This window comes from Antennarius striatus, chromosome 15, assembly GCF_040054535.1.
Source record: "Antennarius striatus isolate MH-2024 chromosome 15, ASM4005453v1, whole genome shotgun sequence".
NCBI lineage: Eukaryota > Metazoa > Chordata > Actinopteri > Lophiiformes > Antennariidae > Antennarius > Antennarius striatus.
Window position 1 is genome coordinate 15,947,983 of NC_090790.1, and position 26,177 is coordinate 15,974,159.

At 40.0% G+C, this 26,177-nt stretch overlaps 2 protein-coding genes across 2 annotated transcripts; one reads left to right on the plus strand and one right to left on the minus strand.

The window, feature by feature from the left end:
• The first annotated feature begins 5,883 nt into the window (after nucleotides 1-5,883).
• Nucleotides 5,884-7,491, plus strand: ankrd34ba (ankyrin repeat domain 34Ba). Its single transcript, XM_068335768.1, has one exon. It carries the CDS (start codon nucleotides 5,884-5,886, stop codon nucleotides 7,489-7,491), a length of 1,608 nt encoding a protein of 535 aa, XP_068191869.1.
• Nucleotides 7,492-8,597: 1,106 nt separating this feature from the next.
• marveld2a (MARVEL domain containing 2a) lies at nucleotides 8,598-25,520 on the minus strand. The gene is made up of 17 exons (XM_068335457.1): nucleotides 25,450-25,520; nucleotides 22,526-23,512; nucleotides 22,211-22,431; nucleotides 21,773-21,808; nucleotides 21,471-21,643; nucleotides 21,120-21,291; nucleotides 20,235-20,285; nucleotides 20,020-20,134; nucleotides 17,416-17,530; nucleotides 16,718-16,801; nucleotides 15,400-16,057; nucleotides 15,147-15,314; nucleotides 13,189-13,319; nucleotides 11,909-12,061; nucleotides 9,920-10,091; nucleotides 9,472-9,513; nucleotides 8,598-9,218 (listed from the first exon to the last, which is right to left on the minus strand). The coding sequence occupies exons 1-17, from the start codon at nucleotides 25,490-25,492 to the stop codon at nucleotides 9,120-9,122; spliced, it is 3,420 nt and encodes a 1,139-aa protein (XP_068191558.1). The 5' UTR covers nucleotides 25,493-25,520; the 3' UTR covers nucleotides 8,598-9,119.
• Nucleotides 25,521-26,177: the final 657 nt, after the last annotated feature.

Genomic DNA, 26,177 nt, shown 5'->3' on the forward strand with positions numbered 1-26,177 from the left:
CTGGAATCTGTTTGGATGTTTGTCTGTGGTCTTTCTTGCAGACAGGCAAACAAATAGACAAACGTAGAAACCGACAAATTTTTAGTGCTCTATCAGAAGACCTAATTAAATTTCAGATTAATATAATTCAGGTTTCGCCTCATGAAGCAAGGCATTTGTCATTAATAGACTTAATCTTTCAGGTTTACTTCTGTTTGCAATGAAACATTTCTCATTATAGTTTCTATCAAATGTTCCCACTGGAGAACAGAAGCCAGCATTTCTATGTCAGCCTGTTGGTGATATCCTTCAGAAAGATGACTGTAAAACTGTCCTCCAGCCCCAAAGCGCCAACAGATGCTGTTTTAAGCTGTGAGTTTGATTTCAGATTACATTCATGATGTGATCGTTGATGTCGAGACTCCATGTGACGACCCCTCCTCCTCCAATCACAGGTCAGGTCAAGGTCTGTCTGAGGTCTGGGTCTCAAACATACAGCACTGTGGACATCGTGAGACATCACAAATCACAGAACAATGGCGCCATGAGACAGTTTAACACACAGTTTAAGTGATGACTTTTAATCCGTGGAGCAGCTTAGTATCAGTTTACTGTGATAAAGTCTTACCGACTTCAGCCCACTCTGGGCTAAATCAGCTTAGGGAGGAAACTTTACAACACAAAATTTGTTTTTTCCAGGCCATTCTACCTCCTTTTTAGCCCAATCATATACATTTAGATCAACATTAATATATTTATGGATATAGATTGGTTACTTCTTAATTTCTAATTAATTTAGAAAAATATCTTTTTATTAATTATTCTCATTAAATTGCAAATTATTTAAAAGTCTTAGATTATCTTATGCCGGATGAGCTGTATGCATTTTATTTTTGTGTATTTATGTTTTAAAACAAGTCCCAAACCTCTTCCAATTGTTTAAGAGACTGTTATGAGGCCCCAGGAATGTTTTATGTACTTTGAAACTTCATCCGACTTCTAATCAGCATCAGCAACCTGGTGACTAGTTAATGACTCAATTTTAATTTTTGGGTGAACTGTTTCTTTAACCACAGAATAAATCTACTTGGTTTCTACTAAATAAATTTTAAAAAGCTTGAATTTACGAACATGGGTGGTAAAAATGAACATAACAGTCTGAGTAAACTGTCTTCTAAAAATCCGCGATGAGGTGAAGTTGCGACTGTTGATGCGCAAACGCGCGAGGGCGCACTGTAAAAGTGAAGATTTGACCTTGACCTAGTTTTTCAAGGTCAAGATTGTGATCTAATTTCATCCCCTTGCCTCCCTGAATATAACGCCTTTTGTTTCATCTGTCTATTTCATCCAGTTCCTGAGATATGTGCAAAAAAAGTACGAAAGTTGAAATATGAACTTGACCTAGTTTTCTCAAGGTCAAGGTCATCATCTCATTTTCATCTCCTTTGCCGCCCAAGTAATGTGCTTTTTCTTTCATCTGTCTATCTGCAACGGTTGTGAAAATATTTGGTGGATGGACAGACGAACGAACACACAAACACTGACAATTATAATACATCACCACTTCATGGGATTTAACAACAGTCACAAACAACATGAACCAAATACTCCGGCTGCTCATCCTCGGAATGGGACTTTTCTAAATGGAACTTTATCAGGAACTTTAACATTTGTCATTTAAAACCCCTCTTGTGTAAAACTTTAGCATAATTTTTATTAGCTGTAACTGTCAAACATGATGGACTGAGGTTCAGAATGAGATTGAAGGTGTATTCTGAAAATAATCCAAAAATAAATACATTCATTATCTCACCCTTATACAGGTTCAAAACTCATACTTCTTTACTCATAAAACAATTAAACAGTTTACAATTAATGTTAGCACAAAAATTATATATAAAATTTCACTTTTATGTTGAGTCAATGTTAATAAATTCAATAACCTGAGTATAATTTATGTGAGACTTTATGAATTATTAAGTATAACCTACTCCCATGTGTAATAATGAACTATTAAGTTTGGGCTGAAATAAAATTTACCTTATGTAATAAAACCAAATGGATTTTCTATGTATGATTAATTTACCTGCTGTTTAATTCATTCATTAGTCTAATTCTATGGGGATATATTATTTCTTTTACATCACATAACTTCATTTGAATTATAGTTAATAGAAATCATATCAGAGAAGCTTTATCATGAGTATTTGAGATATTAATTTGAAATAAAACCGAGTGTTGCATGTGGGTGTTCAGTTTCACAAATTTTCACGCACAAGTTGTTCCCATTGTTTCATTGTGATTGAAAGTACATTTATAATATGACTTGTATTTGATTACATAGAACAGTGGGTGGCCTTAGGTGGGGACATAAGGGCTTTTAATAAGGGTTTTAATCTGTAGATAAAGGCAGCAAAGGATTATGGGGATTAATGTGTGCCTGCCTCCATGACATACATCAGCAAACATTCCTGATCATCATATGCATCGGGGTTTTCTCTGCTTTACGTACATCAAAATAAGGTTTTAGACATTTTGGAAATAAATATCTGTTTAAAAATCAGTTTAATGATTTATTCACAGTGTTTCTACCTGCTACATGTGACCTCATCAGACATGAGACGGACGTCAAAAACACAACCCTTCACTCTGCAAATTCATCCGACCCATATTCTCTCTAGTCTCAGTCATTCTATTTGTTTCAAAACAGTGGAAATAAATGAAAGCTGATGAGTAGAGGAATAGTTTTGCCTTCCAGTAAAATGTGACCACGACGACCCCATTATCATCACGTGTCCTGTACATGATGCCCTAAAACTGAAATACAGACATGAGATGTATGAAATGCATTCAGTCCGAGGCAATTTCTCCAGACGGGCCTTGAATGTTAAGAAAATGAAGAGAAACATTCAACAAAGACAACAACAAATACACATTCAACAACACTAGAACTAAAGATTCATTCATCACCTGTGATCCATTCCAGTGGTTACCTAGAAAATATTTTAATATCCTTAAGCAACTGAAAAAGACACAGAAAAGTATTCCAAAATACAGGTTGAACCACTTTTCATGCTGCTTTCACTTCAGCAGAGATCAGATCTAATTTAGGGCCAAAGTTCAAGTTTAAAAACAGGTAGTCCTCAACCTACGAACACAAATGGTTCCGGGAAGCTAATCAGGTGTTAATGTTACGCCGCTCGGTGTGGGTTGTGGCAGAAAGGGGAACTACAGTAGTCAACATGGCGTAACACGGTTATTCGTATCTATGATTGTTCGTAAGTTAGATATTCTTATCTTAAGAACTACCTGTATTGCAAATGTAGCTTACAATAAACTCTGTTGGCTGCTGACATCTTGTGGTGGATTTATCAACTCCTCTGTGAAACCACTGTTTCTATGGCTACATCACATCATCAGCCGGTTGGTCTGCACTGGTTTTCTAACGAATGATGCACCAGCCCTGTTAAGTTGTTTTTCTCCACTGAAGAATGTGTGGAAAAAAGATCTGTGATGTAATTGCAGTGGAACATGGTGTGTTGGAGTGTCTTGTTACAAATATGGGCTTCCAGAAAACAGATAATTTTCCGTGTTCCTATGTCTTATTTCTTTAATTTCATTCATATTCTGAAATATTTTATTTCTTTCAAGAAATGATCTACTAATAATGGTCTATATTCTTTGTTCTTCACATTTGACATAAAATGTTCTTCATTTTGACATAAAATGAATAAACAAATAACTAAGGACATAATGGGCTTCCTCCTTTTAAAATAATGCTGAAATATTCTTTAAGCAGTAGTGTGATAACTCCAATTTAATTTGGTATTATCTTGGTGATTTATTTTGAGTTTCCATTTTTAATTAGCCTTTTCCTGTATAATCAAATCAGTATGTAAGATTTATGTTACCATCTACATCTGTATTGAGCCTCCACAGCTCCTGTACTTTTCAAATGTGCTGTATAAATATAGTTATTTACAATAAAGACGGATTCTAATGCAATATTTGTGATTACAATAATTAAACCCTGCATGTGAAAATTACACAGACAGGATCTTATTCCCACACTGGTACATGCCCACGCAGACACAAAGACCAGTTCCTCTAGTGCCATCATTCAGCCTCCTTGATGGTTGCCATGGAGATGTCAAAATAACACGCAGGTAACCAAAGAAAGTCCTGTGAGGCGGTTCCACAGTTAATAAGCCTTTGCTGAATCAGAGTCCTTTAATGAAACGACAGACGCCTTGTTGCTATAGCGCCGCAACTGCAGTGACGGCCTTGTTAGACCCGCCTGATGACAAGCATCCATCGCTTTCTTCTCACAATTACAGGAAACGTTGATGCTGCTGCCTCCTCTGACTTACTGCATCGATCACATCAAGTCAGCATTGCTCACACAGGACTTCAGTCACGTCTCTGCAACACGGGAGGAGATTCTGACATGTAGGACTGATCCCATCTGACAGCTGGTGAGTAGGAGAAATGCAGCTGGACTTTTATCGTCAACTTCTGTTTTAGGAGGACGATTCAGAGGGAAATTAAATGTGTAAGATTTATGGTGGCTAAGGAATTCACATTTAACCCTGCTGTTCTGCGATAGTTGTTTTTTTTCTAAGACATTTTGATTCTTTGGGTGTTTAAAGGGTACAAATGTGTTAATAATAATAGATTGAAGATTCATATCAAAATCTACAATTTTAAGATACATAATTTTAAGGGAATAAAGCCTAAACAAACTTTACCGTTAAACATAATAACATTATACTAATACAAACCCTTTGTGTGTTCAGAGAGGACCCTCGGTCTGTGCCTGTTGGATGTGTCTGAATGAGCAAACTGAAGGAATTCTCATTCTTTTCTAATTTTGTTACGTGTCCTTTTGTTTGAGAAAGACACTTCGGAAATTCTCCAAATTTTTGTAATGTCAAAGAAACGTAGGTCCAATCCTTTACCTGCATACACAGCAGGATTTGATTTTAATCCCTTCCACAGCATTTCATAGAATCCAGGTATTGAGTCAGGTGTCCCAGTAAAAGATGTGTAATTGTCACAAACACATATGGAATGCATTTAAAGATGTAGTCAAACATTTTACAACAATTTTCACCTCTATAACTGTGTGTCATGTGACTTCATCCCCATGAACTGTTTCCACAGAACGATCAAAAACACGTTATAGTACTTCATCGTCCCACTGCTGCTCTTATGGCGCCAAAGCTGACATCTATGGCCCTGGTACAAACTCTACCCGGCTGCTTTGCATACCGTTGGTACATGCAACGCGGCCTTTTCGTTTTAGTGATGTAAATTCATGCAGTGTTACTGTTTTGTAGGTGGTGACTCACGCAGAAAAATGTTAGCGTCTGAGACATTGCCACCTTGCTTGCTCCGTTCTAGAGAAGCAAGGACAAGCAGAACAAAACCTGATGGAAAGAGTGTCTGCTTGTGCTGTGGAGGACAAATGCATGAAAAGGAACAACTGAATGGATCAGATATGCAAGAAAAGACTTTCTGATCTGTTTTCTCAAAGGCAGCGGGACTTGTTTTACATACAGGTTGATTTATTTGTTAAAAAAATATAATATAGAGCAGATTTTTACATCCACTGGTCACCTAAAGTTGTAACAATGACACAACTTTGATGTAGAAACATAGAGGACTAAGGAAAATGTTTGCTTGATGTTTGGGGTCTTTCCTTAAATCAAATAGTGAAAAAAATTTTTTTTAATGCAGTTCCATTGCTTGTTTTGAAAATATACAGCTCTTGAATCAATTAATTAATTTGAGAGTTCAATGAAAATATCTTCTGTCTTATTTCTTCATAATTTTTGAAGTATTTTCCTCCCTGCAGAAACCTGCACCTCTGCATCTCCAAAACTACCTGCTAGAATCAAGACAATGGAGGGAGAACCCGACTGCAATCCTGGGGTGGTAGTGGATCCGGGTAACCCCTTGCTAAGAGCTGTCTTCCTCCGCCGTCTGCGACTCACCCGGTTGCTGCTGGATGGAGGTGCTTACATCAACGAGAGCGACAGCCAAGGCCAAACGCCCCTGATGGTGGCTTGCAGGACTCAGCACGACGACACCCGGAGTGCCAGCCGGGTCAAGCTTGTCCAGTTTCTTCTGGAGAAAGGAGCGGACCCCAACATCCAGGACAAGGATGGTCGCTCTGCGCTGATGCACGCCTGTCGGGAGCAGACCGACCTTGAGGTGGTGTCTCTACTGCTCGCTAGTGGCGCGGATATAAGCCTGGAAGATCAATCTGGGACATCGGCGCTGGTCTACGCTGTTATGGCTGGAGACTGGAAGGTTCTAAAGCTATTGCTCGACACGTGCAAAGCCAAGGGGAAAGAAGTGATCATCATAGCAACGGACAAATTTCCTTGTGGGAAGCTGCAAGCTAAGCAGTATCTCAGCATGCCTACCCTTAGTCCTCTCAATCAGACCAACAAACCAACAACAGCTCCGGCATCGCCATCTGAAATTCAGCTCATCACTTCCCCACAGTGTACCGCCACTTCCTTACATCCCCCAAAGCCTGTCTTCTCGTTCAAAGAGGCCCAGTCTTGTGGCGTGAGCTCCCATCCATGTTCCCCATCACGGTTTCAAAGGCTTGGTCAAGAGGCACCAAACAGACTCCAGCAACCTCTCCTGAGACTGAACTCAGAACCCTGGCTAAAGATTCCTGAGTCTCTACTCAACCAACAGCCTCACACAACTTCCTTATCAGACAAAGGACAAGACCTCAACCAAACTGAGGACCTCCTTCTCAGAATTCCGAAACTGGACGGGGACAACAGCACACAACCGGGCAGCTTCAAAGGATACGAAGAAAGAATGTTAAGGGACAAAGGAATAGAAGGTAATGGACGAGATGAATGTGCTAAAAATGTAGGCAAAAAGATGTCCCTACGAGGTTTGTTTTCATCCCACTCTTCCTCCCACCCGAATCTCCATTCTGTAAATTCCCTGGCCTCCCCTTCCTCATTTTCTGGCGGAAAAGGTCTTTGCAATCCACTTCAGAGCATGGCATCATCAAGCCTTCATAGGATAACTCAGAGGCACAAGCTTGGAGTGGACATCTACAGCTCTGACCCACAGCTCGCTGTAGACATCCAGAATATTCCTGAAGAATCCCAGCAAAGAGTGAGAGACTTGACAGATGGGAAGAGACTGGTGCCCTTACACTGCTCTGGGGCAATGGGCTCCAGGGATCCAACTTCTGGCTCCAACAGGAGAGTAATCTCTGGATTGGAGCGTAGAGGTTCTGGAGCTGTTTTGTTGGACCAACTCAGGCATCGATTTCTGCCACCTCTGACCCTCAACTCCACCAACAACCCCCTTTTCAATGTCAATAACCCCATTGAAAGTAGTTTCAGTGAGAAAGAGCCTGGTCTAAAAAATATCCTTCCCTTTGCTCCTCCGGGGCAACCAAAGGATTCAGCCAGGAGGATGCTGCTGAGGAGACACTCAATCCAGTCCGAACAGGTTAAAACCACAGCTTGAAATTTAGCAAGAAAGTGGAATAAATGTTCATCAGTGTGCTTTGCATTGAATTTTTTTGTGATGTGGAATTTGTGTTGTGAAGTTTAATGAAGGAAACAAAGGAGGACAATTAAGAAAAACAAAATGTCTTTATCAGGATAAAATACAGACTCCAGGTGGCATTCTTCGCTTTTATGTGCTGTAACTGTGATTGTGGCTTCAGTGTTAACATTTACCTGCAGCCTGTCCTCTGAGCTGTCGGCCACTAGGGGGCATCAGAGCTCACTCGACGTCTGTCAAGATTGTAAAAATGTCCGTGAAGGTGCACTGTGCTTTTTATTTGTATGTTTTTTTGCTCACAATATCTTGAAAAGCCATAGATGACATTTTTCATACAGGCAGTTCCGAGGCATGAGAACTATTGATCACATTTTAGCCACATTTCAGACTTAGCTTTGGTATCAGGTAGTTTTCTATTCTGCGTTTGCTCTGCATCAACATAGTTGGTTGTAATAATGACGCCCTGTGAAACTGCTGTGTCATGATGAACACAACACACACCTCTCATTATCCACCCAAAATGGGATTGCCAGCTCCTCATCGATATAGTGCCCACAAGAAAAGGACAGTTGTTTTAGTAGATTGGTTGGTTAAAAATGGCGGCAATTGTTTGGTGCTGTGCAGAATACTCCATGTGTGCCAATTCCTTTTGACCAATCAGTGGTCTGTAATGTTTCACAAGCCCTTTAGAACAGCAGAGAGGTGGAAATAACAAAGTAGTACCAGTTTTTTTTTTTTAACTGCATGGTGGAAATGCTATTAAGGCAGATGTTTACAATGGTGTTAGCAAAAGTATGAGCATCCCAAATATTTTCTAGCTCTCTAGATAGATTTGTCACCTTCCATATCAGTCATATTCATTTTGATTCATTATTACTATAGAAAAAAAACTTTAATTTTTTCAAAGTGTTTCCATGTAGACGTTAAAAATCCCTGACATTGGAGTATCCTAGTAATCCTTGGAACAGTTCCCAAATTAATTGTTTGTACAGAGCATCAGAAATTGGTGAAAAATCCCAACTCTTAGTTTGTAAAGGCAGCAAGGAAATGGTTCATTGAGGGATTTATTGTAACAAAAATGTTTAATAAATCGTCAGAAAAAAGCACAACAAAATGTATTAAAGACACACAATCAAAGTGTTTGTTCTCAAGTCGATAAAGAAACACCTTAACGCACACTTAATTCCAAAAACATCTAAAAATATCAGTGTTTCCCACATATTTACAACTTTGTTTAAAATACACATAAAAAGAAGATATGAGCATCTCACTAAGTAAAAACAGGTCGTTTTACTCCATCCTTTTAACTCGACTGAACTATTCCAACAGCATGAGGTGAAATAAATACATCTAACAGTAACTATGTTATGGCTGATTCTTAAAATACAAAACATGGCTTAATACAAGAGGAATGTTTGCGTCCTGGGCCCCAAATAATTTTAGAATATCAGCTCAGACAAGCTGTCAGCGTAGCTCTGTCTTCTACAGTTAGAAAAACCTCCAATGCCCCACCCCCTCCTCGATGACACAAATCACATGTAGTCCCTTTAGTCACATGACGGACAGGCAGAAAAGCCTCACGGGGTCGCTCAGGCCGAGCGGTCATAGTCGCTGACCATCTTCTTGATGTGGTTCAGTTTGGCCTTCAGGTATTTACACCTGCGCTTCTTCATCTTGTAGTCTGGAGTCTGTGGAGGACAGAAATATACGAGTGAGCAGGACACCGCTTAGCACAGAACAAGAGGCATTTTAAAAGGTGTATTTATGATAAATTGACTTTTAGCCAGCAAGAAATGACCTTTTTGTAATATATAATTGAGGTCACTGCATCCCTATAAAATCTCAACAAGCTTTTTGTGCTTTGGTGCAACACCTACAGGCAGAAAATGTTTTATATTGAACCTAGCCTGAAATTAATCACTTTAAGGTCATCCCACATACCTTTTTGATATTCTTTATCCTGTTGTACTCATCCAAAGCATCCTGACAAAAACAAACATTAACAAGTTATCACATTCCTCTTTCGAAAGTCTCAAATTTAGGGATTATTTTCATGCACAAAAATGTTTAGATGTTAGATGTCTTTAATTAAAAAAATTTAAAAAAACCATTATCAGCACACCAAGTTAACACAGAAAAAACATAGTTCTAAACTTGACTCTCTTAAACTCCATGTTTTTTGTTCTTTACCATCTAAATGCCACAGTCGCCAACTGTGGTTGGTGCAGTTAGCACGCAGCCTTTTTTTAAAGCTAATAATAGTGGCGAGACTGAAACAGGGATAAAGATGCAAAAAGGTGATAATTCTCTCTGGGTTCTTTGACTGAACATCTTTAGCTAAATACATTTCTAATGAATGCAACTAATAAATATCAGTGTTATCGCTCACCAGGTACTGAGGGCTGCCCTCTGGCAGGTCGTCCAGCTCTCTGTCGACCACCGACAGATCCTTATTGATGGCGTCCAGCTCCGCCTGCATGTCTTTGTACTCCTGGTGGTCGCGGTCAAACTCACGCTTGTAGTCGCTGCGCTGCTGCTCATTTCTGATGGGAGGGAATTCACTGGAGTAGAGAACAAGACAGGACGTCATTGAAATGACAGATAGTTCTTTTAATATACGAAGGATTGGTTGGATATTCTCTGTAGAATAAAATTTTAAAAATCAGTCTTCATCAGAGTTTTTATTAAAGGAACAGTTCATCTCAGTTTATCTCCTGACAGTAGAAGCTTCTCAGAACAGAAATTATTTCTGGAGCTGTACACTTTACACACAACTGATGGAGATGAGAACTAGTATACTCGCTGATGAAGTAATCCTCAGTACTTCCTCACCCGGAGGAAGTACTGAGGATTTAGTTTGAATAACCATGTTAAAGTTCTTGAATATGATTTTCTCATAAGTGAACATTTATTTAATCTTTTCTACCTGTGACCATCAGGCTGTACAATTCTTCACTTTAACATGCAGTGAAGGTGAATGCGACATTTACCGTTACTGTGTGCATCTGCATATATGTTTATATTTAATTCTGTTTATTTATTCTGTTATTTATCTGCTCTCTTTAATTCTAATTTATCCACTCCTGTCTCACTTTTTACTTTGTTCTACTCCGGAGTGACTGTAATGAAAAGCGATTTCCCCTTTGGGGGATTAATAAAGGATTCTGATTCTGATTTATCTGCTCCTGCTGTAACATAAATGGAATGTGTTCTGAGTAGACATCAAATAAATGAAATAATTGGATTGCTTGTTCTGTCTCCTGTTTTGTTTAAAAAAATTGAGAAATACAAATAAAGTTGCCTTTTTCCTGTCTTTAACAGTACTGAAGTTATTGATCAGGTTCTGTCCTTTAATTCTCATATTAAGTCTGTGTCTCGGACAGCCTTCTTTCATTTAAGAAATATTGCTAAAATTTGAAAATTTCTTATCCTTTGAAGATGCAGAAAAAAATCATTGATGCCTTTGTTACTTCTAGATTACTATCGGGCTGTTCAAGCTCTTCCATTAGGATTTTACAATTAACTCAGTGTGCAGCTGCATGCTTACTGACTCGAACTGGGAGGACAGAGCACATCTCTCCTCTCCCGGCATCTTTACATTGGCTCCCGGAAAAATCGAGAATGCTGGATTTTTGGCAACCCGTCAGGTCATTAAGAGTAGAACTGGAGGTAGATGTTTCAGCCATCTGGCTCATTTACCCCAGAATGATCTACCAGCCTCAGTCCAGGGGGCAGACACCCTTAGCTTATTTACGAGTAGACTCAAAACCTTCCTCTTTGATAAAGCCTAATATAAGGAAAAACACAGATTCATTTAGATAGGCTTCTCTAGGCCTACACTGCTGAAGGTATTTTCCCTGTCTCTCCCATTAAAGGGAGTTACAGGAGCTTCTGTTATGTCTCTTTCTTTGCTTTTTCTTGCTGACAATACATTTACACTTCACATGCTTGCTCAATACTGCCGCTGTCTATGTTCTTCTACTTGACAGGTTGGGGAACCAGTAAAGACAAGAAATCTGAAGGCCTGACAATCCTTCCCCACTTCAACCTTAAACTTTAGACTGCAAATTCTATCTGGCCTATCTACCACTCTCTCTTTCTCTGTCGCTCTCTCTTTTCATTGCCCTGTCTGTATCCCCATTGTATTTCTTTTCCCACCCAACTGGTCAAGGCGAATGACCACCCTCCAGTTCTGGGTCCTGCCTGGAGTTTCTTCCTCAATGAGGGAGTTTTTCCCCGTCGCTGCCGCTTATGCTTGCTCTGGAGAGTTCTGTTGGGTTTCTCTGTCTGTTTAAACATTTTGAAATATCTGCTGATGTGATTAAGCGCTATATAAATAAAACTTGATTGATTGATTGACTGATTGAACTCCTCCTACCTATCGAAGTCGTCGTCGTCCAGCTCGTCCCCTGAGGAGTTGTAGTCGTCATAGTCGCGTCTCCTTCTGGGCCTCCCAGCCGAGCTAGCGATGTCTGAGTTGGTGCCGTAGGGAGCGGCGTTATTCAAAGGTAGGTTCTCCTCCACTGCAGGACTGTGGGAACAAATTAATTATCTCTCATCAATTAATGTTTCTCTGTCAAAAGCGATAAACATCTGTTTTTGTGCCGAACCTCATAGTAATAAGACATAAGAGGAAATAATTTGATTAATGTTCCCCTCTGATCAAAAACTACTCAGCAAACAAACATCAGATCAGCTCTCTAGTATTTTTGATGTTGCAAGAAAACGTGAGTCATTAGTTTCTTCACCTCGTGAATGTAAATATAACTTGTGATGAAACTCCTGGTCTGTGTGCTGTACGTTTTTGCTGCTTGTAGAGAAACATAAATTGGGTCAGAGTTTTGCATGAGAACAAGTTCCAGCAGGTTCTGAAAGGGCAGCAGTCGGATAAAAACCAGTTTGAAGCGGCACCCCGTCTCCAAACAAACTGCTAGAGCTGTACAGTATGTAGAAATGTTCTTTAAATACTTCTGGAAATACTAAATGTTTGCAAGCCTGTGTCGACAGATTTCTAAATGATGGTTTTACATGATGAGGCAATGTATGAACTCCAAATGGACCACATGACATTTAATTGTTTGCTGTAAAAATCTACAGCGTCTTGGACTTGTGCAGGGTGGTAGGAGGGGTCGATCCAGACTGATCCAATCTGTCTACGTGTTGTTTCTGTCAACTCCAAGAGACTAAAACAGATTGTTGTGGAGAGGATAAAATTTCCACTCAGAGATTACCCACTAAATCCATCGTTTTTTTGGAAACAAAAAAAGCTACTCTAGATGAACAGATCAGATGTGTTAATGCTGATATAATTGTAATTCTACATATCTGATACCCATTCGTTATCTGGTACTTTATGCACAGTAATTTTTACATGATGTGACCTTTTTTATATACATCTATTTTACCTCTCACTGCTATTTTAATATTTTTGACGTGATGTGAGAAACAACAATGCTAAAATTTCAAATTATCCTTACAAGGATCAATGTTATTTTAATTGCAAATCAAGATTTTATTTATTTTCTACTACACCCATTATTTTACCAACACAAAGGTGAGTTTGTCCACATTGCATCAGCAAGTTCATTTTAAGTGGTGTACATAATATATTTAAGATTTAGTTAATTATTATGTTTTACATCAGATCAGTGAACTCACTGTGGGGAGTAGCTGTAGGGCGGCTTGTCATAGTTTGTGCTTTCGTCGTCCAGGTGACTCCTGGAGCCTCGCAGCTTATCGGGGTAGTCCGACATCGGCAGCGCTTCAGGGGTCGCCGACACATTATTCACCTGTGAGGATAAGTTCACACATGAGAAACAAATGAAAAATGTTGTGGGATGCTGACGGGATTGATGAGCTTCAGAGCTGCAAATATTAGTAGATTATAAAAAAACCTTACAAGATATGCAACAAATGTATGCTAAATTCTAATCAGGGGACTGTAAAATATAAAGTTTAATTCATCATTTCAGCAAGGATGCAGAAAAATGGCAAACACATGACATGTAAAACACAACTCTTAATTCAATGACGTCACCCCACACCCCTAGTGCATGCCTATTATGTTAATTCACTGATGAGGACAGAGCAACAACAACCAAACATAAGATGGACTTTCCTTCTGAGTCATCACTTTAAATAGATTTTCTTTTCCCTGTGGTCTTGATACAGCACCACCTACTGTTCTGGCATACAAATGGCAGCGTTTTTAGCCAGAATCCCTGAGGATAAGGACCATTTAAACAAGGTTATAAACATTTAAGCTTTTTTTAAAATGTTAAAACCATTGCCAACGTCTCACTGGCCCTTCGTCCTCATTGCTTTTCTACCAAGTCATGAGGCAAAATGACAGAACATGAAAACTATTCATCAACAATGAGAAGAATTACTTATTGCTTAACATGCATGAATCTGATATTAGTTTGCACAACATGTGCAAAAAAATATTAGAAGTGAATGGATAACGAATTTGAATCCACCTACGGAAAACAACCTTCAACAAAAATATTGGTAGGAGTTCCTCCCTCCAACAAACACATGGAACTCCAGCAGCTCTGGTTCGATCTGCCTGCTCGGACTTGTTCCCTGAAAATATGTGACATACTTGAGCTACACCCTGCTGCACACCTCAGGGACAACATGCATCTGCTGCAGTCCGTGACGGACACGCTGCCTCAGCACTTTCTGAAGATTTCCCACTGGTGAAATAAACCCACTGGTTTCCAGTATCATGCAGCCCTCAGGTATCTGGTTGATTTATGGCTCACCAGTTAGACCAGTTCTTCCTCTTCACTGCCCTGCATTGACCTTCAATACCATCATGACTGCTAGCTAGAGAGCAGCTCACTCACGCAGCACTGCGTGGAAATAGTTTCAAGAAAACATCTTTCACCATGAAACCTACAAACTGAGCTTGGAATGCTTGAACTGATGAGTTCCGCGGCTTATTTCAACTCCCACTGAAACCACCGTCTGTGCAGATGCCACACCTTAAAGACTAAACACACTAGTTAGAAAGAACAAGGTGCTTCCCCTCCCCCCCACATAAACAGGTGACAGCAACGAAACCGGCTGAACCTCTTTGGCTGATACACCTGAGGCAAGCTGCTGGTGAGGCTTTTAACTCCAACTCCACTTAAGAGTCAACTTTACAGTACAGACATGACAGTAAGAATGTTTTCTGATCAGGTAATCAGAAGACACATCATCTGGTTCTGTCACACAACAGATTGATTGAGACGATCACAACTAGATTGATCAATAAGGAAAATTACGGTTATTTATTGTCAAAGGATGTTTTCCATTCTAAGAAGCTGATAACTGGGGCATTTCCCCCCCGAAAATATCTATGACTACATGCTACCAACAGCAACATCCATCATGTTTCTGCAACAACAATAATTGTTAGATCTCATGATATTCAATTCATAACTCTAAATGTAGGTCTTTGTGTCTTTGATGTCATGCAATCTCTGTATAAATAAAGACAACAATCATCAAACCAGCTGGAACCAGATGGTTTCCTTTTCTGTCTTTATCATTTTTGGGTTTCCAGATGATCAATTGATGGATGAATGGACTGTAACTCTCAGATCGAACAATGAAACATTACTCACCCACGCCTCGACATCTCGTGGTGGCTCCACCTCTTCCACAACCTTAACGCTCCTCCACAGGATGTTGCTCTTGCCGTAGTTACCGATTTTCTGGCGAGTCTTCAGGGCGAAGACGAGCATGATGATCAAAGCAACGGTGACCAGGAAGCCAAACACCACGGCAATGGCCTAAAAGCAGAGACAAAACCCGTGAGTTACAGACATATAGAGTCACAAAGAAGTGGAAGGGGTGGTCAAAGGCGTTTGCGATCACCTCTTGAGGCTCGACGACACAGTAGTGGTAGAGGTACTGGTTGACAAACACTCCTGCAGCCTGTGGCTGCTGGTATTGAGCACACAGACCAGCAATCTGGCTGCCGTAGACCGATCCAGCCGACTGAGCCATGGGGTTCACCGCCATCAAGTAGACTATAGTGGCTATTAGCATTAACAGTGCTAAAATGGCACAGACGATTATAACCGCAAGGTAGAACTTCCTGCTCTCAGATATGCTCGAGTGCGACACAATGATGATGAAGAACACCAGGCACACGATGAAGGTGATAGCTGCCATGGCAATCATGAACCCCTTGCCCTTACGAGGATCGTTGTAGTTCCCGCCGAGTCCACCATATCCATAGTTGTTTCCAGCTCCATAAGCACCAGCACCAAAGCCGGGATAACTGCTGCCGATGCCCCCTCCGATACCTCCGCCATAAGTCCCGTATCCTCCTCCTAAGCCCCCAAAGCCACCCAGGGCCCCCTGAGAGTCCCACGCCAATGTGGAGGCAACACAAGCAAATATGGCCACGCACAAGACAATGACAATGATAGCCATGATTTTAAAGATTCCTGGTGGGGACGTCCAGCGGTAGAAATGCTGGAATTCATCATCGGGGTAGTAGGAATGAGCTGGCTGGTGTGGGATGTTACTACGAAGAGAGGAAAAGGAGGGGAAACACCAGAACTGCGTGAGTTTAAAGTAAAAGAAAACATTTTAAAAAGCAGTGACAGAAGGCCATCATGATTTTAGTTATGAACAATAAGAACCGTACTCACTTTTATGTTTCACTTTTATTTATCATGTAAACTACAGTATGTGAAACTGAATACAGAATTATGGAGGTTAAAAAAGATGAGTTAAAATCTTTGTTAATTCATAAGATGAACAATATTTAGAAGGTTTGCAAAATCAAGACTTTATTTTATGGATTTCCAATCTTCAAAAATTAATGTGAGCAGAAATCTAATTTCTACAATGACACCAAAAATTTAAGATGGAAAATTAAGAATTCATTACTAAATTCAATAGAAACCCAACTTGAAAATTTCCCCACTGTGGGACAAATAAAGGAGTATTTTATATTATCTTAAACAAGCACAGAAAAAAAAACAAAAAATTTACCAAACTTTAATTCAGCTTTTAGAAAAGGTGCAGAATTGTAGTGCAATGTTAAATATTTAGTGCCTTTAAACAAAGTGCTATTAGAGTCCATACAGACCATGCTTATAGATGGTCTGTTTGAGATATGTAAATATTTAAAGCACAAAGAAATTACCAAATGACTGTATATTCAGATAAAGAGACTCACTATCCATCTGACTCGTATGGAGGAGGACTCCCATTGGGTCTGGACGACATGCTTCTGGTTCCACTGCTGCTCCCCTGTTCCAATCTGCAAAAACATTGTTATTGTCAGTACACATTTACAATTTATGACTTATGTGAAACAAAACCATCAATACTGATTAGTTTGTCTACTGTTGTCAAACCAATATAAAATATCAAAAAACAGTTCATTTTAGAACTTAAAAAGGTGTTTCTTGGGCACAAGAATCCAAAATGCGAAGATTATAATCAAAATTAAACACATGAAATTTAAAAACAAATATAAATTTGTCACATTTAATGAGAGCTTTTAGCCTATTTCATGAGACTTGAACGATGCATTCCTAGTAAATAAATACAATACAGACTTTACCACTTGAACTTTTAATAATCTTTTTTCCCCCAACTGTAGTATTTCAACCAACCATGTGAATGTGAAACATTTTCAATTTCACGTCATTAAAACCACAAAATTAAAATATTCCATTGATATATTTAGAATATATTCATTATTATAGATATTAGTCACAATAACGCTTTTTGCATTATTATCGCATCAGTGCAGCACAGATGCTTAAATCCATATTAAGCAACATACCTCTTGTTGTCACAGGTAAAAAGTTATTAAAAATTTAAGAATAAAACTTCTATTAAACCCAGGAAGTAAGAAAACACACTCACCTGTCGTTGTTCACTCCTGCGCTCCACTGCAACGTCTCACCTGAAACTACGGGCGATGAAAACAATCCATACCACACCCAGATGAGCTGCTCTCGGTCGTCTAAGCCCCGCCCCTCTAACAGGTGTCACGTTACGCAACCGAGTCCGCGCGGAAATATCCCAGAATGCTTCAGTCTCAGAAATTGTCAAGTGAAACCGGAGCGTAAATATTTTAAACTTTCTGTACCGCAGCTTTAAAACAAATTAAATTTACAAAACTGACTATGAATACAAAATTAAAACACCATAAATTTACATTATTTATTGTTGAATTTAATTTAGATTAAAATCTCAAAATGTATTATTGCATTGCGGTCGTAATGAGCGGGGTCCCGAGTGCGACAAAACAAGATTAACGTTGATCAGACAAGTGAGAGACAGAAAACACACATAAAAAAAGCAATGCTACAATTTTAAGATAAAGAAGCATACTGTAAGACTACCCTTGATATTAGGCTAATCAGTAGGGTGTATTAAAGAAGTGTCATCAGTTTCTAGACGAGGCAGATAGGGTATCTTATACAGCAGTATTTAAAAGTTTATATTTCAATATATAGATGGTTTTTAAAAAAAAAAATCAACACATTTTATACTCTTTTGTACTTACAGGATACATAAGAGAAACTGAGTAGTGGATACAGTGATGTGACTGTGACATCATCATCATGGCATGTGCTCTGTTCTGGGTGTGTTTCTGAATTTTATTACTTCCTGCTATTCTAATAAAATATCAATACACATACCAATGTGTCTACTGAGTGTATCTTTGAAACAATAACACTTGTACAGTTGTTTTTGTGAATTGAAAACTTTTGATAACAAGACCCAGAATGAAAGGCAACATATTAAAATGGTTTCTTCTCTTTCACCTTGTGTAAAATACAAATATTAGGTCTACTATCCTATAAAATCAAGAACGGCTGCAATTCTTCAAATCTAGAATCAAGGTGGTTTTTGGTTCGGATTTTCTTTAAACTTGTCTATGGTGAGTTCTTAGCAACATTCTGTTATTCGTTCTTCTGTTTTAGAGCAGAACAAACTGTGTTAGAGCATCAAATACAAAGGAAATTACATGACAGACCATCAGTACACAAGCAGAACTGTATTCTGAGCACAGGAAGCACCAACTGGCAGCTTACATTATGAAAAAAAAATCACACAGTTACAGCAACATATTTACAGTTATACTCCACAGAGACATTAAATGACTTCCAGTGAATCAAGAGGTCCAGTGCATCAAGTACAGAAAATAAAATAAAGATGTTGAGGCACTTTAAGCAACTCTAAAGTACTACAAGTTCAACTATGAAATGGTAGAACAGTGTTACAACGTTAAAAGGCTCATAAAAAAGATACAAATTTCAAAAGTCACTTTAAGAGTTATATATAGAAGAGACGGTATGCAACGAGAACAATCGTCAGTAGTTCGTCGTTTTTGGGACAGAGTGGAGACAGAGATCATTCTCCTACATTCACATCAATACCAGTGTCACTTCTGAAATTAAATGGAAAAGCCTCGGCTACAATCAGTCACAGCATCTCATCATATTTGTTGCATATTTAGACCACTTTAAGTGAATAGTTTGACATTTCAGGAAATTTGCTCCAGTATCATATTTATCTACAGCCAGGAGCCAGTTAGCTTAGCATAGACAGGAAACACTCGCATCATGTATGGAAACAAGTAAGTAAACAAGTAAGTTTTCACAGAAATATAAAACAGAAAGTGAAAATTAGTGTATTTAAGACGTTTTTGAGGGCTGACGGAAACAAGCTCTCAAAAAATCAAGTGTTTGCTAGTGTTTGCTCCAACGGTGCACTGAAGTGGTGTAAGAATTGGAAAAAATAAGTTTCTGAATGGAAAAAAATCAAGTTATCTCCAAAACAAATTTTGTAACATCAAAGTTTTTGTGACACAAGTTGCTGATCTTAACATAATAAAGTGGCTGCTGCAAGAAAAAACTTTGATATTTAGAAACTTTTATTTGCTGTATTAAATACCTTTTTTAATGTGTTCATAGTAGAGCATTAGGTTGTAGCCAAGAGTTTGTGTCCACTTTGAGTGTTTTTGATTAGACAGGGGCCATTTCTGAGCATTAGTCATTTAAAAGCACCTGTTGGTGGTTTTAGAGAACAAACTGGTGTAGAAATACATCTGGGACTGAATGACCTCGTAACATAAAACTCAAAAAACGATCAAAATGTTGTTTATACATGAAGAATAGCCTCCTAACATGAGACCATTAGAGGAACAAATGTTTGCACAATATGATAAGCTAACCAGCTACTGGACATAGGTTTAACATTAAGTATTTCATAAAATGTCAAACTATTTATAAATATATATAAAAGTATAAAGCATTTTTCTCTGTTTGTAGGCTGTATAAACTCAGAATGCTGCAGGTTGTTTGCTCACAAACAGATTCGGAGCAGCAGGCTGGGAATCCCGGTGGCATTTCTGTGGTCAGGACTGGTTTCCAGTTAATGTGTGGTATTCACCACCAGCACTATGTCAGCTGTCAGCTCCATCTTTGTAGTGTTTTCGGAGGAGGAAGCCGGTTTAGCTATATCCGTCGTTCCACTCCATGACTTTATCGTATTCCTGGATCTTCTGCTTGATGTGCGACAATTTGCTCTTCAGGTATTCACAGCGCTCCTTCTTCTCCAGGAAGGTGGGATCCTGTTGGACCACAAACATTAAGCGTTAATGGCTGCATTGTTTCAACTGTTCAAGAGATGTTACTTGAATGTGGATCACACTAATGCTGGTACAGGCTCACATTTTTCTTCCTCTGGTATTCTTGAAGGATCCTGTTGATGCGATCCATCTCCTAAAAAACAGAAAGAGACAGTATTAAACTGGACTACAACACAGCCCTAGTGAGAAGGTTAAATGGGCCTTCTGGGTGGAGCCATGATAGAATTTGAGGAAGGAGGGGAAGTTCAGCAGGAAGCAGAAGGAGACAGGGAAATGAGGCCGGGGAGGTTTTTCAGACATGAAATCAGTCTATGTCCTAAAGGTGACCTGAGAGCCGACATGAACCCAAACACTGATGGAGTGTGTGTCTGTTTGTTGAAATAAAAATAAAAAAACACACGAAATGAAAAAAGTTTTTCATAAATCTTTGACCAGAACTTCAGTGGATACAGAGATCAAAATATTGGATTATATGATTCCCATAATGCAACATGGGTATTTTATTGATCCACTGGACCCATCTTTTCTGATGACGTCATTTAAAGGGCTTCCGAGTCGAGTGATTGTCTAAATCGGTCATGAGTAGTCTGGCGACTCTGAATGCATTGCTGGTGAATTGATCCGGTCTTAGCATCAGAAAATGGGTGCGTTCATCATCTCAGGCATAATGTGCAGAGTCACACTCATCAAAATGTTGGCTTGAAACCTTAGCAGACAGAACAAACATGGCATTTTGAAATGAACGCGTGCTTTGAATCAGACTAAATGTGAGAGGTGAAGCACTTCACCCAGCATAAAAACACAGACTGAAGCTTCTACCCCGTTCAGCTTCGTTGATGAATATCTGCAGTGACTCAGTTGTGTTGAGGGGGGTTGACAATAAACTGTTCTTTAAATAAGAGGCATGACTACGGCTTCTCTTCTGAGATGAGTACTATTCTGAAAATCACAGTGTGCATCCAATCACCATCTGGCTGTTGGGGTGTTGGGGCAGGCTGCGCATCATGGCGTCCATCTCGTCAAACTTCTTGAGGGTCAGCTGCACCTCAGAGTGCAGCTCTTTGTACTCTGCATACTGGTCATTGAACACTGCCCGGTACTGGTCCCGCTCTTCATTGGACTTGATGGACGGGTACTTACTGCAGGGAGGAAAAGGAAACGCTCGTCAACAGAGGCTGGACATTATACAACACACAGAAGGTCATATCATGTTGAAAAAGACGAGGATCCTTTAAAGGGTGTACTTTACATTAAAAGATAAATTATTTTAATCCTTTGAATGCTTTCTAAAAACAAGAAATCTGACTACATCACTTACGCGATGTAGTCGGGCAGAATGACAGGTTTAGGAATGTGTCCTGAGGGTATAGCTCCTTGTAGAACCTTTGGGGGGGCCGGTTTAGGAGCAGTCCCCTGGATGGGGACCACTGAAGAAGCCTGGATCTCCTCTGGACGTTTGGAGGCAGGAGCTGAAACCTGAACTGGAATCATCTGTAAAAAACAAATACATCTAAATAACAATTACCGAATAACACGACAAGCATTCAACAACCTGCATGAGATCTTGTTACTGCATATCCTGAATGTACGCAATTATATTAATATAAACAGGATGCTTACCAAAGTCTGTGTAGCTGGCGTGTTGGCTTGATGCATCTGAGATTCCAAACCATCAAAAACAATATTCAGTTAACCGAAAGCTAACAATGAGAAGAATAGTTTTGACACTCCACGGTTGGATGAAACAAAATGGATCGAGAAGCAGGAGTAAGTTAGCTTAGGTTAGCATTTAGGCTGGGAATAGATGTGCTAATTAGCCTGGTCTTGGTCTCCTGCTGGATGCTGGAAGCAATCTAAACGTTGTTGTTGAACACATGACATTTTTTCATGTAGGTTGAGTTCATTACACATTTTTAAAACTTTTTTGCCCCAATAAAAAACAACAACAACCTTGCAGCACAAACGAAGGCATCACCCACTCAAGGTGTGCCAACCAGAGGTCACACTGAAGAATCTCAAAACTTTATTTCTGCACAAAAACAAAAGCAAGGCGCTAACCTCCTGGCTGTAACGCTCCCGGTATCTGCGTGCAGCTTCGTGTCTCCACAGCTTGAGACACACCATGGCGCCGATCAGATACACAACCATGGTGACAAACAGGAAGACAATGGCGGCGGTCTGGCCCGCCTCCGTTCTGCAGTATATCCCGTTGATGCCGTTGTTGAAGAACGGATAGGAGCAGAGGCCTCCGCGGGTCGTGTCTCGGACGTAGATAATGCCTGGTGAAGAAAAAGCAAACGCTATGAAACGTTTCTTCTTGCAAAAACTGAATCCAGGGTCCTGCTAGTCGTAAAGGCGAAAGGGTGTGGTCACCTGCTACCATGTAGAGGATCGCCAGCGCCAGGTTGATCGTGAACTCCGTCAGAGGCCACCAGGAGGAGTCCAGGAGGATGGTGCGGTAGTACATGGTCATCCCCAACACCAAAACTATCACAGTCACTAACCAGGCAAGCCCTGCCACCACCAACACAAACGGGGTCTTGGGACCTGTGTAGTAGACCCCACCTATGCCTCCACCTATGCCTCCACCATATGCGCCTCCATACGCTCCTCCAAACGCTCCTCCAGGAGATGAGTATCCAAATGTGTTGAACCATTCATTGTCTTTGTGGATGTACGCGCAGACGCAGGCGAAGATTGCCGCACCCAGCAGGAGCTCCACGCAGCCCAGAATCCTCAGCAGCCCCGGCCAGGACTTCATGTAAGCGTAGCGTTGATGGTATTCCTCCACTCGCTCGCTGTAGGTCAGACCTGTACGGTAGGTGCGTCCTGACAGGGACTCGGGGCCGTCCTGTAGTTCCAGAAGCTCCTTGCGTGAGTTGTAGCTGCCGCCTGAGCCGCCATATGGATCCCGGTAGGATTCCTGGACAGAGGGAGAGTTGGGAGGCGAGCAGCGAACGCCCTCACTGGTGCTGTTGTTATTTTTATGCGACGAGCCAGATATAGACCAGGGCTTGTTGCTGCTGCGGTTACTGCCTCTGAAGAAGTTCTTCCAGGAGTCGGGGATGAAACGATGGACCGGTTTAATGTCGAGGGCAGGGTCTGGATCTGGATCTTGGTTGTCCTCACTGCCGCTGGGATCGAACTCAGGTCCCACAGGAGGCTGGTCTGGCAGGGGTGGAGGAGGAAGTGGGTCGGCACTTTGAGCGAGGTGAAGCGCTGTCTGCTCCCTCAGCGGATCGTCAGAACGCCATCGGGGTAAAGACTCCCGTGAAACCTGGTCATAGTAGGGCTCCTGGCGGACGCTCTCAATGCGTCCTTTAAAGCCTCCTCCATTGGACATGAGGATGGTGATGGTCCCTAGAGCACATTTATTCACACACACACACACGTGCACACACACAAATTCATCCAGTAAAGTTTAAATGCATTCTTATTTGGTGATTAGAATTAACAATAATCACAGATCCACTTTATTTATTCAGTCTGAACATTCAGGAAGAGGTGGTGAGAGCTAGGAGCATGCAGCTAGATCAGAGCATGCAGCTAGCAGGAGCATGCCGCTAGCAGGAGCATGCAGCTAGCAGGAGCATGCAGCTAGCAGGAGCATGCAGCTAGCAGGAGCACAGGGATAACCAATTAGCTTTCCACAAGAAAACACCTCATCAGTAATCCATTTGTGCAGGTCATGCTGTGTAAATTTATGATTCACCGCCAGCAGGGTAGTCACGATTGCCACGATCAACTCACAAAAAATAATGTGATTGATGATTTACCATTCATCTGACAATTACAGTTGTGGAATTGCAGTGTAAGAATACACCTCAACTACATTACAGTCATACATTAAGAAAATACTATTTGATTTCTCTATGATTTATTTCATTTTGAGTATTTATTCAATTTTATAGTTTTCCATGGAGCATTTTCAAATGATAACATAACATGAACGGTGTAAAATGATGTGACAGATGATGAAATTTGACATTTCCAGTCCACCTAGATTAATAAATAAAATAAATTACTAATTCCTCAATAAATTTTTGTTCTGTAAAACATCAGAAAATAGATACTGCTACTTGTTATTCTCAAATATCATATTTGTTCATCATTATTCTAATTTATTACAACATAAGACAAAGAACAGACACTTCTATTTTTAATTGACTTTAATAATTTACAGAACTGCATAGGTGAAGAAAAAGAGACTATAAAAACAGACTGATTTGAAATCGCTGGAGGATCATTCAATTAAAAGATTGAACTCCAGTACCGGAGAAAAACCCACATGATTCCAGATGTTACCCAACATCCTTCATGCAAGACGTGTCACGAATGCATTTTTGTGCAGAGTCTGAATGTGTAGCACAAAGTCAGCTGTGGCTGAAAAGTATGGATATGAAGTATTATATCCATGCAAAATTAACCCACAAAAATACATTCCTGACAGCAATCAACCCTCAAAACCCATTTCTTTACATCTACTAGAGGTTAAAAAAAATAATACGAACTGTGCTTGAATACCTCGTTCACACGCAGTCACTCAACACGACTTACATTGGCCTGCTGGTCAGAAAGCAAACCTGGTCTGATCATACAGAGTACCGAAGAATCACCTGCAGAGACAAAGGAGAAGCTCTGAGAAAATATACAATACTATAACAGAAGTATAGTACCATAATATTCCTGTTAAAGTACTTTATTTATGTTCTACTACAGTATTCAGATGGGCACTGATACAGTACTTTTAACTACTATGAATGTACAGAGAACTGAAGGATCACCTGTAGAAACAAGAGAAGATCTGAGAAGATATTTATAACAGTAGCATATTACTGTATTATTCTGTTAAAGTACTTTATTTATGTTCTACTGCAGTACTCAGTTGGAGTACTTCTGCATGTGAGGCCTAAGAACGTTACACCTTCAGCTGGCTCTCTGCCAAAGACTTGGTCAGAGTTAATAGTCAACTAAATGTTCATTTTGAGTTGTTACGTCTTTATTAATATTTGCAGTTATCTTTTCAGAAACAGTTTTCGTTGGGTCGCTCCTTCAGACTCCTTCAGACTCCTTCAAACTCCTTCAGACTCCTTCAAACAGGTCACAGCTCGTTGCGATGTCAGCGAGCTAAAGTTCCTCCGAGCCTTTTCAGCTAACGTTACGTTGAGTTGACGGGTGACGTTTCAACTTCAAAAAGTTCGTATTTCAAACTTAAAGAACTCCGAATCAATATCGAATCGAAGGCACTCATTGACAATTAATTATTGTGATGTAAACACAGCTCGTCGGCCGTTTACCTTGTTCGCTTCCCTTCCTTCTTCTTCTTCTTCTTTCTCTCATCTCAGTAATGTTAAACCACAGGTTTCCCTCTGACGTGACCACGTGACCTGCCCATCCCTCTGACGTCACGCAGACGGAAGTGAAGTGTATGCATTGAGATCTGGGAACAGCACACCTGGGGCGGACGTACCGATACTGAGATTTGTGTACCAAGATAACAAGTGCTGGAAAGTACATCTGTATTTGAAATACCGCAGTACTCCATGTATTTGATGCAATTTCCTCCGGGATTAATAAAGTATCTATCTATCTATCTATCTATCTATCTATGAGATAGTTCGTTTCAATGCAAGATATCAAAAAAAATTGGTAATAGATTTTGATGGAACTATTGTGTGGGGATGATTGCCTTCTTGATCTCCTTGAGGTTTCAGTCTGTCATGGATGGCCACAAAAAAAATCAAATTATCTTCACCAGTATCACCATCAAACATGCAGTAGCTCCTTTTGTTGCCGAGCTCTTTTGAGGCATCAATGTGTTGTTGGAGGTCAGAGGTCAACACGACTGGCTGCCTCTCATTAAAATGTCTCCTCATTTTGTTCATCTCCATTCAGTGTTTTCCAGGGTGAGATAATGAACCGGATTGGTACAGCTTCACATTCTTGTCAACACCTCTTCAACTGGATATATAAAGAAATATTCAGCGATGAAAAAAACTTTCAGAACTTAAATTTCAGGAGAATA

Coding starts and splice junctions, on each gene's coding strand:
- ankrd34ba (XM_068335768.1), top strand. CDS start 5,884: ATGGAGGGAGAACCCGACTGCAATCCTGGGGTGGTAGTGGATCCGGGT.
- marveld2a (XM_068335457.1), bottom strand. CDS start 25,492: ATGAGAGAAAGAAGAAGAAGAAGAAGGAAGGGAAGCGAACAAG. Junction 21,644..21,772: donor CGCCAGCTACACAGACTTTG/GTAAGCATCCTG, acceptor TGTTTTTTACAG/ATGATTCCAGTTCAGGTTTC. Junction 10,092..11,908: donor GACGACGACGACTTCGATAG/GTAGGAGGAGTT, acceptor TCTCTACTCCAG/TGAATTCCCTCCCATCAGAA.